The following is a 15,356-nucleotide window of genomic DNA, read 5'->3' on the forward strand; positions in this document are numbered from 1 at the left end:
ATCTACACATCTACAATTGCCGATGTTTCAGTTTATCAACGTTATATTTTAAGATCTGTGCAAGAACTCAGCTAACAGATGTTTCCGTATATAAAAGCTATATTCAAGTTTTGAGCACCAAAAATACTTTTCAAGTTTTAAGAAATATTATAGTCTATTAACTTAAATATCTTTCAAGTATTATTTCATGCATGTTTCATACTAGCTGAGGGTAGCCGTTAAGGAAGTAAAAATAGTATAAAGGACAATGTTAGATAATGCTCGTCTTCCTTTATTTTGTTATTAAGCCCCTAGTGACCTCATTAGAAGTTAATTGCATATCCCGCTTTGTGAAAGGTAATAATTGATTCAGTAAATTGATTACTATCTATGTCTTTAAATTCAAAGCCAAAAGTCTATTAAAAAATGTAATTGTACCCTATTTCTGAGCTTTTTTTGTCAACCTCCTAGGGCAAAAATCCTAAAACTAATGCCCCTTGTACATCGATGGACACTTTTCATTTACAATACTAAAAATTACGATACTCGAGCCAGCCAACTCTGGCTGATGAAAGCTAACACACACACGAAATAAATCATCTTCCTAGTAAGATTGTTCAACGTTATAGTTTATTCATCTCAGTATTTTTCATGCATTAGTAAACATTGTGATAGGGTTTTTAAGCTCTGAAAATAAAGCAAAACGTAAAAGTGTGTACTAATAAGCCTTTTTTGCTGAAATGAAAACGCCAATATTTCCTTCTTTTTTTTTTAAAGATTCTTACCAGTGTTCAGTTAGTTGGCATGGTAAAGCATTTTTTATCTACACTCCAGTAAATCTTGTATAATAGAAATCCGAAAAAAGTTGAAGCCGCTATCTAAGAGATAACGCATGTTTGGTCCGTTGAGATGTCTTTTCGTAGGCCCAACCAATGAGACTAAAACCAATCACAAAGTTTCAGTGTAAATGCAATCCGAGTGGACTTTATTGTAAGTCTGGTTGTAGTAGCGTCCCATATATCAGTCTAATAAGGACTATAATTTCTGTAAGCTTCACATTTGTTAGTGTTTCAATATGGTAGAAAGAACATTCATGCTTCTTCAAATGCCAGAAGACGGGTTTACTTATTACTAGTGGAGAAGCGAGGATAAGGAAAATAATTCCACCCAGAATTGAGTGGAAGGACATCCACCATGTTGAACTCTAACAAATTTTTAATAAGACCCCAAACTGGCAAAACAATTTCACAATAAATGGGTTTCAAATAATACATTGAAGTCACACTTTCAACGAGAATTGAAAAGTAATGGATGTCAGGAACCTCGCAGGAAGCCAACACCTCAAAAAACGACTATCTGAATACTTAAACTTTGACTTGAAGGAAATGCAGCACATGACAGAAGTCTGCGATGGAAGAAGAGAGAACCTGGTATCTTCATTTCAAGCGAGGCTTTGCTAGCAGTTTTCTCCTTTTTTTCCTTGTTTCTTTTTTTACATCTCCTGTTGCTAGCGTTCCTCGTAAGAAGCATTCTTTTTTTTTCTCGCTGAATATATTTTCATGCCCACTAACTACTGGGCGCTTTCGGTTCCATTTTAAGTTACCGAATAATATGCCACTGCAACTGCCTTCTGGCGCGTAAAGTAATTAATGCAACCTGCAGCACGAATTTAGACCAATCATACGCCCGTTTCTGAGAGTTGGGAAAATTTTACAGTCAATTTCCTCTTAAATTTAGATTTTTTTTTTTCTGGCAAAGCGAAATATTTCCCTGAAATGACGTACCAGAGTACATATCTACAAACGAAGATAAACAGTAGTTATTAATATTTTTCTCTTCGTTTCCACACTGCCGACGTAAAGACCGCGATACATGAAAATTACTACTCTATAAGTAAAAATAATACAATATCTCAGTAAGCGTTCGCTAACATGAATTAGTGCCTATCAATTCATACTGCGTAATCTATTCGAATTTATTTAACCAAAATTCGTATTTTTTGCTATAGAACCACTAAAAATGTATTCCATATTTCCATTCTGCTATCTATATACTATAAACACATTTTTTTCTATACAAACCTAAGTACAACCAAATCTAAAATAAACTCCTAGCATTAAAAACATGCTCAATAATGCCAACAGAACACCTATCAGAATCTCGATCAGAATATGAATGAAAAGCCATTGCAGCAAAAAACAAGTTTTATTTGTAGACACTTTTTACGCTTTTCTTAATAGGCAACACGATTATCATATCGTTGCCTTTGTTAGTTTCTTTCTTGTACTAGTTTTTAGCCCTCTGATGGCTGTAACGCTAAAAATCAGGTTCTGATAGCTCATAGTGTAGCTTTGCGCTTTATAACAAACAAGCTAGTTTCTACGTTCATTAATTTTCTTTGTGCATTTCTTGTAACGACTGAAAAAATACATAATCTTTGTGCTTAGACCTATGAGCTACTTTATTTATGATGAGCGTGCACTATTATGTTGTGCTCTAATGACCGTGTTCATTTCATTGTCACTTGTAGTGCTTTTTTTAATATGAAGTTCCTGTTTTTTTTAAAATAAGTCATTGTTTCTTCTGCTTGTGTTATAAGACTCCCTGTCCCCTTCTGTCCGTTGTGGTACTTTTCTTCTTATGAGGTTTATGTGCTTTTCACTGCTTTATCTGTGATGAGGTTAATGTCTCCTTGTTCTGCTCTATTTTCAAAGAGTAGTCTTCCCTTGTTGCTCTTTGTTAACGCGAGGTTTTTTTCTCAACGTTTTATCTATAATAAGGTCACTCTTTTATGTACTGTTGCATCAGTGATGAGATCGTTTTCCTCTTCTGCTGCTTAACTTATACAGAGTTCCCTGCTCTTTATGTTACTCTAACAGTGATGAAACCGCTGTCCTTCGTGGCACTTTAGATGTGATAAGATTACTTTTTGGTGAGCTGGTTTAACTACTGTATCTTATACAGACCCAATCATTATGAAATAATCCTGTTTTCCCTTATGATCACGTATTATTACCTCGTTATTTTTCTTTATATTCTGTACTTGATTTTGGTTCCTTATTTAAAGGACATTACCGATACTACATTTAAATTGTCAGCCAGATTTGGACTGAGAAGGATGTGACTGCCTTTGATTCTATGAGTTAAAGACCTACCTACAAAATAAGAAAGATTCTGTTTATTCAAGTGCTTTGTACCGGAAAACATTTTATATTAAGTATATATATATATTTCTCAATGTTGTAATCCAGTGTAATAAAAAAAGATACCAAGAATCTGCATAATTTTTAACCAAATATCATTAGGTTTTATTTTACAATATTAATACTTCTTCCTTCTTGGTTGTAATTTCTCTAATACAATATTATCATTTCTTTGTTGAGTTTCGCGCAGAAACCTACTCGAGGGCTATCTGCTCTAGCCATTCCTTATTTTGAAGAGATAGACTAAAAAATAAGGTAGCTAGTCAAGATCACCCACCCTCAAATTGCGAGTCGAGTGCCCTAACCACCTGGCCATACCGCGATTTGAAACAAATCTCCCTTTTTATGTAGGCTTTTAAAAAGAAACAACTTTTGTCTCAGGAAATAAATCTGTTCTTATACTCATAAATACTTTTTCCATCTGTGATCTATAATCTTCAGCATAACGATAAGATACAACAATATAATCCATCAGGTGTCGTGTCATGTTATAACAGTTAAACATTTCTGAAGAGCTGTGTGTTATTGTTTTATAAAGTTTCTATTATTCAATTGATTCATGGCTGCTTAAAAGAGCACTGAGGTTTCATCAACGAAATATCAGTTTTTACTTCGAATGTTGTAACTAACGAGCAACTCAAAATTATGGTGATAAACAGGTGACATTGCTATGCTAATTTTAAAAAGCTGTGTTTCAAACACCCGGTATCTCAGAGGTAAGTCTCCAGGCTTATGACGCTAAATTCGAATTTAGATACCTGAGGTGGGCAAAGCACAAATAGCTCAACTAAACTGTGTTTCATAACATCACCCATAGAGGGCTATTTGTTTCTTTCTTTGTTCAATTTTGCACAAAACTACTCGAGTGATATTTGCGGTAGTTGTCCCTAATTTAAATGTGATAAACTAGAGGAAAAACAGCTGATCAACACCACCCGCCGCAAACTCTTGAGCTACTCTAATCGAATAGTGGGATTGGCCGTCTCATTATAACGTCCCCACGGGAGAAAGGACGAATAGATTTGGTGAAAAGGATTCGATACCGCGACTTGCAGATTGCGAGTAGTGCGCTATAACCACTAAACCAAACCGAGCCAGAGGGTTTCTTTTTTCTTTTTTGTTTGAGAGAAAATCACGAAAGTCACTTAAACAAATATATCTTTGTGAAGAGTAAGAGAGGGATATTAAGAGTTCTTTGACCTTAACTAACTTGGACTTCAACTTGTATCTCGAATTGCGTCCCATCCAAGCTATGATCTACTCAGTATTCATTTAGAAATTGCATTACATTCTGGAAGGAATTGGGAAGGAATGGATACGACATAAGAGATAGGAAAAAACAAAATCGATTGATTTAGCATGGCTTCCTCCCGCTTTGCCTTTCATCATAATGCAAAATATCAAACGTAAATGATAACTACTTCACTGTAAAAAAAAAAGGAGTACAGAACGTTTTCTGGTTCATATAATTCGTATGTTTTTTTGTACTTTAAACAAAATAAAATCTCTGTAATTCTGCCTTTATTTTACACCAGTGATTTCGATTGAATTTAAATGTCACACGGCGTTGAAATCTCATTTAACAATGTATTAGAAAAGAAAAACACGAACTTACATTAAATCCCTTATCGTCGATCTTGAAAACTGGTTTGGCATTGGTTTTAACCCTCATTCTAGTCTTAGTCTTCATTTCCACTAAATGATGGCAAATGATAAGGTTTCATATTATATTTTAATTCTTCTTTCATTGATCTTAAACTCTGGTGCACACAATTTTCTCTCGATTACTTCTAAAACAGTGCTAGATATGGAATCTACTATTCATTTCACCGACTAATGTCGAATATAAATTTATTTTTGGATAAAGATGATTGATTCCAATTCTAACTTTCAGTTCGATATCGGAGATTGATCTCCAGCCCTTTGTTATATTGAGATGGCAGTGATCAATCTATATTGTTTTATTTAGACAGTAGAGATTAATTCATATATTTTTTATTCAGACAACAATGATTAATCTTGAATCTATTCTATCTTGACTACAGTGATTAATCTCTGATCTATTCTCTATCTCGGCAACATTAATCACTCTCAATTATTTTATTTAGCCAAAAAATGATCATTCTTGGATCTACTTTTTATCTCGATAACAGCTGTCAATTTTTATTGTCTTATTCAGACAACAATAACATATCAATAATACATTTATATTTCAAAGAATAGGCAATTGTGAGCGTACCTAATTTGTTATTTCAACAATGAATATTTATTTACGACACGTTCCCCAGTGAACAGCGGTTAGTCTTCGGATTTGCAACGCTACAATCAAGAATTCGATTCCTCTCGATGGACACAGCAGATAGCCTGATGTGGCTTTGCTGTAACAAAACACACACGCATACACATTTACTACATTGTTGATTAATATCCAATTTACGTTTTATTTTTCGAGAACAGTAAATAATCCCAGTTTGTTTATTTATTTTTGACAAGTACGCACCCCCCCTCCCTCCGGTGGTTCAGCAGTAGGTCTGAGGGTTTACAACGCTGATAATCAAGTTTCGATACCAACGGTGAGCAGAGCAATAATCATCCCTTGTGTGGCTTTATTGTAAACACCAAACAAACAAAAAATTGACAAACGGAATAAACTCAAATTGACTTTTTATGTTAATACATTATGTTTAATCTCGAATCTATTTTTGCAACGATTATTAAGTTCTAATTTACTTTTCATTCCAGCCCTGCGATGGTCAAAAGTTTTAATTTTTTTTTCGGCAGCGTTCTTGACCCTATATTTTTAGCACATCATAAAATAATTGATAAATACGAACAAGCTGTATTAGAACATTTTATATTTTTTAGTAACCTTTTACCTTATTTTATATTTATAATTTGTGATTTGTATAACATATTTTTTGCACAACGGACATTATTCAATAGTTTCTTCAGGTCTAATGTTATATTGCATAAGTTATTCGGGATATATAACAATTAATATAATAACCTCCTGAAGGAAGAGAAACAAATATTTAATTGAATAAAATAGAACAGCTGCCATTAGCTAAGGAACTTTGAATAATGATACATGACAATGTTGAGCTACCAGTTAAGTTCCTCCAATAAGGGGTCTAGTTAGTATGCTGTTTTACTCTAGTGAAAGACATCAAATTGTTTGCCAATGTTTACTATTTTCTCTCTTGGCAATAGTTATAATTGGATATATTCGAATCAAACATTTTTACCTCATTACCTTTATCTCTAGGCCGAACGTATCCTTGTTTGCTTTGTAGATATCCAACATCCTCTCCCTTCAAGTGCTGAAAATTTTCTCTCTTTGTTTCTTTTCTTCCTGTCGATAGCTAAAAAAAAGCAGAGTAAGCAGCATACTAGAGAAGACAATACTTGAAGAGAAGTATTTAAAACTATCAGATTTATTTAGGCTGCTATAAGATAATATAAATTGCTCATTGATATATATATATAGATATGTGTACAAACTAATGATATATATAATTAGCTTTAAGAAGATGACTTAGGTTTATTTTCTGTTTAGAAACACAAGGCAGAAACGTACATTTTTTTCCTGTTCTTTTTTTTTTTATTAGATGCTATTATTCAGATTATAAGTGTCTGTTTTTTCACTTGGAATGTGTTTCTATTTGTCCAATAATTTGAAATGAAAATTTGTAAACTTGAGAATGCAAAGTTCTGTGACTGCGTCTTCATTACGAATGTTCTCACATTTCCCATATATAAGAGCTTTATCAAGTCTTATTATCATTTCTATTACATCTTTGCACAAAATAATTTTATTCTTTCGAACAAAGCTAATTCCTCACGGCTCCCTTCTTTATTGTCTTTACCTATAATATTACAACTTTTTTCTCATAAAGATGAATTATTCATTATAATTACTTTTACTGATATAACAGCTGGTTGTGGAAACCTTAGAAAATATCATTACTTTAAACGCAACTCTGTCTACTAACCCAAAGCTTCAGCTACTGAAGATAATTCTGATTTAGTAGAAATATAAACTCAGTGAAAACGTTTTTGTAACGTTAGGGAAAAAACTGGATTACAATACTTTCTTTTTGTTATAATAATATTCATAAAATAGTTAATGTTTATCATAAGTAAGGTGCGTTATTACAAATATTTCTGCACTTACTTATAATAATAAAAAATGTATGGTTTTTAAAAATAAAACAAAATTCGTTGTAGTTAAACAAGAAATGAATTCAAGTTGTAAAAATGTATGTTTATGACAAGCTTAAATGTAATAAGTCTTGTTGACTGCACCGTTTCATTACATCTTAGGCTTGTTAAGTCGCAGACCAGGTTCGTACATTATGAATGCTGTAATGTATCCCTGTGTATGCAATGAAGTGATAATAATCACGAATGTTGAACCTTAACTGCAATTTTATACAGTGAAACAAAATATAGTCAGTTTTCAATTGGTATCAAAATTTCAATGAACATAATAAGTAGATTTAATTCATGAAAAAAAAATTAAGTAAATTTATGTATTAATTGTTTTTTCATTATGCGTTTAGTTTCGTAATCACCAAATATACGTGCACCCTTTGCAAGTTAAATTTACAATCTGCGTAATGGTGATTGTTAATAACGTAATAACAAATTCCATATAAAGAAAAAATTAAATATACATTTTTAAGATGTATGTGTATCTGAAGTTATATCTTATGGTGGGCATTGGCAAGATTATGGACTCACAACGCTTATGGTGGGTATTTTAGCGTTGTAAGTCCATAATCTTGCCAATGGCCCACCATAAGCGTTGTTAATCCATAATCTTGCCAATGGCCCACCATAAGCGTTGTGAGTCCATAATCTTTCCAATGGCCCACCATAAGCGTTGTGAATCCACAATCTTGCCAAGCAGAGTGAAAATAATCCATTGTGTAGCTTTGCGTTAAAAATAAACACATGCATAGGTTTAACCCGACTATTGTTAATGTGTTCATAACCATTATAATATTGTCACGTATTACTACATTATACGATTTACAAAATAGAACAATAAATTCAGATTATAATCCTCATATTAATATTACTTTCCATATTGAAAAATATATTCCTAAAGTTTCAGTAATATTTGGGTCTACTGCAGAATTTTTTATCGTAACTTACCTTTATTAAACTGCGTTTTTGCGCAAAATAAACAAACTGTTGACGGTAAATATTAGTACAACAGTACATAGATAGGTGTAAATGAATCAGATTGTTTCGCTTTCTAAGCCTTTAGATGCATATTTGCCCGTAGAAACTATTTTTACTTACATATTTTTATGACGTCATCATAGTTTTGTGGTTGCACAGTAATACACTAATCGTCGAAGCGGTAGGATAGTCCCGTATTGGGATTCATAGGATTGCACGCAAACTCGGAGGTTGTCCGTTTCCTGGATCATGTGTAGCCTAGCAATTGAGCTTAAGGGCTGGTCGTTTCATAGATCTCGTGCTTGAAGTTAGGAAAATTAAATAAAATGCCATAGCAAATGGGAATGAAGCTCAATACGAGCTAAGTGACAAGACAGCGTATTGATTGCAAACATTCTCTATGTATTTCTTAGTGTAATAATATAGTAATACAATAACAGTGAAGAATGTCAAAGTATAGAATGAAGTATAGATTAGCTAAGAGCCTATTGTTACCATAGTACTATTGTAAAACAATGATGAAAATAGGTGTAGATTTTGTAATAACATTCAAGCTAGAAACGACCGAGATTGCTAATTCTCTAAGGACTCTACTGAATGAAATAAAAGTGAAAAATGAGTCGAATATTTTTAATCCAATACACAATATTGATTTGAAGTTGTGTCAGATAATTTTGGCAAAAATCCACTTTCATTTGCAAATAAAACTACTCAATATTAAACTCAAGTTGAAAGTAATGGTGAGAAAGTAATATTTTGTAAACATTCCATCGATAGTTATAGTTCTATAAATATATAAAACATAAGATAATATTATTTCTTTATGGGTGCTTTAAAGTTAAGGCATGCTGTTACTCGGTAGTTATCGATTTGAAATTCAATCATATCGATAATTTTCCCTTTAAGGGATATAACTTCAAGTTAAATACCATGAAAAACCTATCTGAAACACCGTTTAGTTAGCACTACTATTATGTCAAAAACAGACAACAGTTGTTGAACAGTATATGTGTGATCTTCGAGTATCTGCCCTACACATTCGATTTTTATTTCTTGTTATTCATAAGAAGAAATCCGCCACATTTAGTAACTATACAGAGTTTACGATATAAACTGCTCCAAAATTTAAACGGGAATCGAAAATTCGATAAAACTTTAAAACTGTGAGCCTTACTATAAGATGATTCATTATGTGTGTTATCATCCATCACCCAGACTTTGCTGGCTCGATTACCATCATTTTTTGTACAGTAATAACGGAAACTTTCCGACGGTGTACATTGGCTATTGTGTTTTAGGATTTTTTTGCCCGAGAAAAGCGATAAAAAAAAGCCTCTGGAATAGCGCATATTTCCACTTTTTATAGACTTCTGACTTCAGTTGGCTGCCTTGAATACTGAAACATATTTAGGGTAACTGGAAATTGTCTGGCGATGTACATGGGTTACTTTGTTTTATAATATTTGCCCAAGAACGGGTATAAAAACACCATGAAAATAGGGCACATTTTCACTTTTCTTTAATAGATTTTTGGCATTGAATTTAAAGAAACAAGTTCTTATTCAGTTGAATATGTCAATTACTACCTTCCACAGAACAGGGTATACAATTAGCACCTAATGAGGTAATTGGGGATTTAATAACAAAAAAGAAAGGGATGGAAACATTATCCTTTATATAATTTTTGCTACCTTAACGGGTATCTTCAGCTAGTCTAGGTAAAATTGGCGTAATTAAACTGAGGAAGTTTAAAAAATTCATTAACAAGCTATAATATAAATATATCTATTATAATATTTTTGAATTAAAATATATGCAAAAAATTACAACATCCTAGGAATTCTGAAAAATATAAGAATCAAGAAAGAAACTGCATACTTTTCGTGCAGTAGTCAAATATGCAAAGCAAGCATTAGCTTAAAAATTAAGTAATTGAAACAGACGATTCTCTGCTTTCAACTTTGGGTACTTGGATTTTCTAAGTAACAAATACATAAGTTGTGAGTTGTGAACTTACAAAAGACAATTGAAAAGTCCGTGAATGAAAAACACTTGGTAACATTTTTGTCTATTACACAATATATTGGTTCGTGGAATATTTCAAAACCCGAAAACTGAAACATACTCGCTCATCAGACGTCTCAGCAAGTCGAAATCTTTCTTAATTGTTTTAGACGTTGAAGAAAGGGAAAAGAAAAACAAGTCCAACAAAAAAAATATTATTCATTATTTCATGATTTGGTTTGTTGTATGATTCCTTGCTGAAATAAATGCTACACATGCTAATATTATTGTATTATACTTTATTTGCTAGTCAACAATGCCAAAGTACTCTGATATCATTGTGATATGTGAATAGACATTATGATATGCTTATTAACCAACAACGCTAAAATACTCTGATATACTGCATGTGATTAGACACCAAGATACGCTTTACCAGCTAATAATGCCAAATTACTTGAAAGTTGTATTATACTGCAAATGAAAAGACATTATTACATACTTTAGTAGCCAAGAATGCCAGAGTACTTTAATACTAGATGTACTTCCGCAGGGTCCCCTAAAGTGTCCTGTTTCAAGAGTAAATAAAACCAAAATTAAGAGTAACATATATATTTACTTCTTTCCTTTGAAGTTCATATGTCATGCTATGTTGTAGCCTACAAAGTACATAATTATTCTCGTGATTCATGGCATGCGCACATTTTATTGGCGTTACAACAGTACAAATTGCAACGTTAGGCGTTATTTTAGTGTCTACTGAATGACAGACAACACACTACTGTATAGTGGTGCGAGTGGTTAAAACAGGTGACCCCTCCAGGCGACCTTCGGCCCCCTTTCGAGAAAATTATTGCATTAGACTGCTTGTTGACGCTTAGAAACAAGACGAATTATTAGGGAAACTTAAAGGATTTATAAATGGTATTAATTTTAGTACACTCTGAATGATTTATATGCTTTTACAGAATTCCTTTCTCGAGTTATAAAGTTTTATATTAACTCTGCGCTAACAGCCTCTAATTCTGATGTGATAGACTAAGGGAACGATAACTTGTGAACACCATCCACCACCAACTGTTGGGCTATTCTTTTATCAAAGAAGAATGAGATTGACCGTCACATTATATCGCCTCCAGGGTTGAAAGGGCGGGCATATTCGGTGTCCCTGAAGATCACAAAACCTTGTCGAAACGTTGTACATTTGCTGTTATGTTAAACTTATATTAAAGTTTTCTTCATTACCCATTCAAGCCGTCTCCAAACATTATTAGTCTCAATGTGGGTTCCTCGTCATCGAATTTGAAACCACACTATATTTGCCGTATCCAATGCCGACGAGGCCTTTCGTTTAGTGCCAGGGCTCAGCATGTCTACTTGGATACGGCAGACATGGTAATGGTAGAAGCGCTATTCTATCATTAATAGTATGAACAACAACTACATTAATTGCATGAACGGCAAATGTAAGAGTGGTTGAAATATCATCGTGGATAAATGAGACCACTGTGCCTTATGTTCTTGGAGAATACGACCTAATCCCCTCAGAGACTTGCAGAAACCTTGCTATAAATTTCCCAAATGAATTAATAGTCTTGATATAAAAATACTTTCGTATTTTTGGGATACTTAGCTGCTTTATTAGCTTAATTTCAACTGGGATGTTTCTTTCTTTTACTAGTCAAATAATTCTTACTAAAAGTATGTATATAAAAATTAGTTTAGATTTTATTAACTATTTACAATGTATGAAATTACCATTTAATTATTCTTCAAGTAAGTTATTTAGTTTAGAGCAAGCGATATAAGCATAGTTTAATATTTTATGAAATTTTATCAAGAGTCTTTTTTTTTAATTCCAGAAATACTAGAATGAAGATATAGGCAAGGAATATTCACGAGTTAATTGCATGAAATAAGTTTTGTCCAATCTTTCGTTTAAATAGAAATATAAAGAAGAACAGCGATTTAAAACTATTTGAATATTCGTTTCGTCATTAACAAAGTTGTTACAGTGTTTTGCATAACCGTAAGCAAATAGTTAAGAATAACCAGAAGCTTTTTCATCTCTATCTTGTACACTTTTCAAATACACAGACACACTGGCATCCACTCGGGCCAGGAGAAAAAAAAATATTCGTTCTTACCCTTATCCTAATTGACTATTTTGAGGAATGTTTTCACTGAGTTATTTTTTAGTTGAGGGAAACAAAGTGTAGAACATTAAGAAAATTAATTAAATGTTTTGTCTTTACATTACTCGATGCTTTATTTTCCTTGTAGAAAACAAACAAACACATATAAAAATTCATGCATAAAAGTAGCGTAAAAAATATACGAATAGATTACGGAACATGTGCTGTTCTGAATGAAAAAAAAGAAGAACAATATATTACAGAAAGCTCGAAATCAGGGGAATTATCAAAGAAGAAAACCTAGCTAATAAAATTTTGAATCTTTTCCAGAACCCTTTAATAGAAGAAACCCGTATATCTACATGTTTTGATTTCATTAAGTAAAACATAAGCCTATGTAGAAGAAGAGCAATGAGTTTAAAAATGTATTTACATAAAAAATGTTATAAACTTGAAATTGACAAGCACTACTGTACGTTTTGGTTTTAATACTATACACAAGGTAGCAAGCATAGAGGATGTAATGAGATGTACAATTTTATTATAGTAAAGTTTGAAAGACCTTTATTAATATAAATGTTCACGTGTTCTTTCGCTCTGACCGCTCTTAGTGTTAAGTCTTCTGGTATTAACGAAATAAAACTTTGAGTGTTACGTAACTATCCCATAACTCCTAGTTAATAATGCTGACATTTCTCTAAGTAAACAGCTGTTACCAACAAGTTTATAGTTTTTTATTAAACAAACATGAACAGCACTACTCGTTTTATTTCATTCCAATAAACCCTTAAATTCAATTTAATGTATTTTATATTTTATACGCTACACGGAGCATTTTGAGATGGATACTGTAACTTCAAAAATTTCCTTTTACTCATCCAGGAAATCCAGGCATTGAGCTAAAAACTGCCAGAGCTCCAGATGGTGTCGTGCGTAAGTTTATATCTTATTTATGAATATATATATATATATGGTGAGAAGGTATGAGTTTTTTTGCAGTCTTATTTATTACACTTAGATATAAATACTTGACTTTCCTGTACGAATCGCTTGTTGTTGTTTCCTTCAAAATATATGAGTTATCGAAACAATTAGAAACCAAAATAGTCCTTATTATACAGTTTCTTAACATTAGATGCGTATTTAATCTTTAGTAGCAACCTTAATAAAGAATAAATGCAATTGTCATAAAAACAACTACCAAGTATTTATATTTAGTAGATGTGACTCTTTTTTTCTGTATTTCTTTATTTATAGCCATATTATTTATTTTTTAATTTGTGCCTATAAATACAGGTTATTATAAACAGAGAGCCCGAGAAACGTAATATATTTTGTTTCGAAGCGTTGATAGTGATTGATTTTCTGGGCGTTATTCCCAGTCAGTTGAATAATGTTTGTTACAGTGTTTCAACTCCATGTTCTTCAGTACCGGATCTGAAAAAAAAAGAGGATTTAATCACTGCTTTTTCTAAGATAGACTGTAATTGTGTGACACCAGAGACAACGAGCAAATGTTTTTTTTTCGTTATACAGAACTATTAATATGGGTTGTCCAAGTAAGTCGATGTGGAACGCTAAAGTGTCTAGTTAAATTACACTAATTTCACGTATTCTCATTACGTTAGAAAAACACGTAGGTTCAAGAAGTCTTGATAGAAATGAATAAAAAACCCACAACCCGAGCGCCTTCGAAAGGTGGACCTTTCGAAAGCGCTCGGGTTATAGAGTTTTTATTCGCTACTAATTTCACGTACGTATTCTAAACGCAGAAAATGATTCAGCGTTTAATTTAAATTATTGTCTAAGCTTAGTATCCTATAATTCTTTACAAACCATTTCTGTGCTTAGTTAGAAATAATAATTAAATCCACCGCGATTATGATCAGTGACAATCGCTAATGTTTTTTGTTTTTGACAAATATGTTTCTAATATCTCTCAGTATTACTGAATGATATGGAGTATGACTCATAATTTATCTATCTTTTCTGAAGATTTAAGAATGTTGGGTGATTTTTGTACGGAAATAATCCCCCGAGAAGACGAAGTGTCTTGCCAAAAGGAAATCATTCTGCAACACTCAAAGCATACTAATGAGAAACAGAGCATCAGTCACACATTACATTTGTTACAACTTGTAAATATGAGTAACCATTCATAATAGTTACATATGATTGTAGCTCAAAAATGAGTTTCAGAAGTATGTTAGATAGGAAAATACGTACCTAAGTTATAAAAGCTTAGAATAATCTTTTTGTGATGGCGAATGCGTAGATCTTTAGATTTAATTGTAAACAAGCAATGAAGTTACAAGAAAATTCCTATTTGTTAAATCAAACTAAACACGCATCTTCATGTTCTAATAGTGATCTTTCCAAATGCAATCAAAGTTTTGGTATTCAAGGCTTTTCAATCACTTGGCATTTTATTCAAACACGCGATCACCGATAACTTTGAGCCTTAGATAAATTTTAGACGCCACTGGAAATTCTTACTGCCAAGAGATTTGAAGTCCTACTTGTTATAAAATTCTAGGCTGTGAAATAAGAGTTTAAGGAATTTTCATTTTGAAGGGCTGGCAGATTAGATCTAATATGACTACAGTCCCTAACTGTTACATCATCAAAGCTACGTTTTGGAGAAAATACAAAATAACAGACTGTTGATAATTGTCGGAATTTCTGTTGCTCTCACGCTATTATGTCCTGGGCCTGCATTTGTGTATTAGTGTCAAAATGCGTTCGTAAAGCTATACTTGTTGAATTCAGAGACAACTCAGGCTATTGTTTAGGTTTAAACTCTTATACGGCTAAGTAGTTTCATTAATTTCAGTGACGGGGTCAG

The 15,356-nt window shown here is 32.5% G+C and overlaps 1 protein-coding gene across 1 annotated transcript in view; it reads left to right on the forward strand.

Annotated features, from left to right (window-relative positions):
- The window catches only part of LOC106478792 (nephrin-like), a 124,326-nt gene that overhangs the window by 67,652 nt on the left and 41,318 nt on the right, over positions 1–15,356 (forward strand). Inside the window, exon 3 of the mRNA XM_022382811.1 lies at positions 13,394–13,444. Within this exon, the coding sequence (XP_022238519.1) occupies positions 13,394–13,444 (51 nt within the window). The remainder of the gene's footprint in view (positions 1–13,393; positions 13,445–15,356) is intronic.

The sequence above is a fragment of the Limulus polyphemus genome, unplaced genomic scaffold (genome assembly GCF_000517525.1).
Source record: "Limulus polyphemus unplaced genomic scaffold, Limulus_polyphemus-2.1.2 Scaffold12, whole genome shotgun sequence".
Classification (NCBI taxonomy): Eukaryota; Metazoa; Arthropoda; class Merostomata; order Xiphosura; family Limulidae; genus Limulus; species Limulus polyphemus.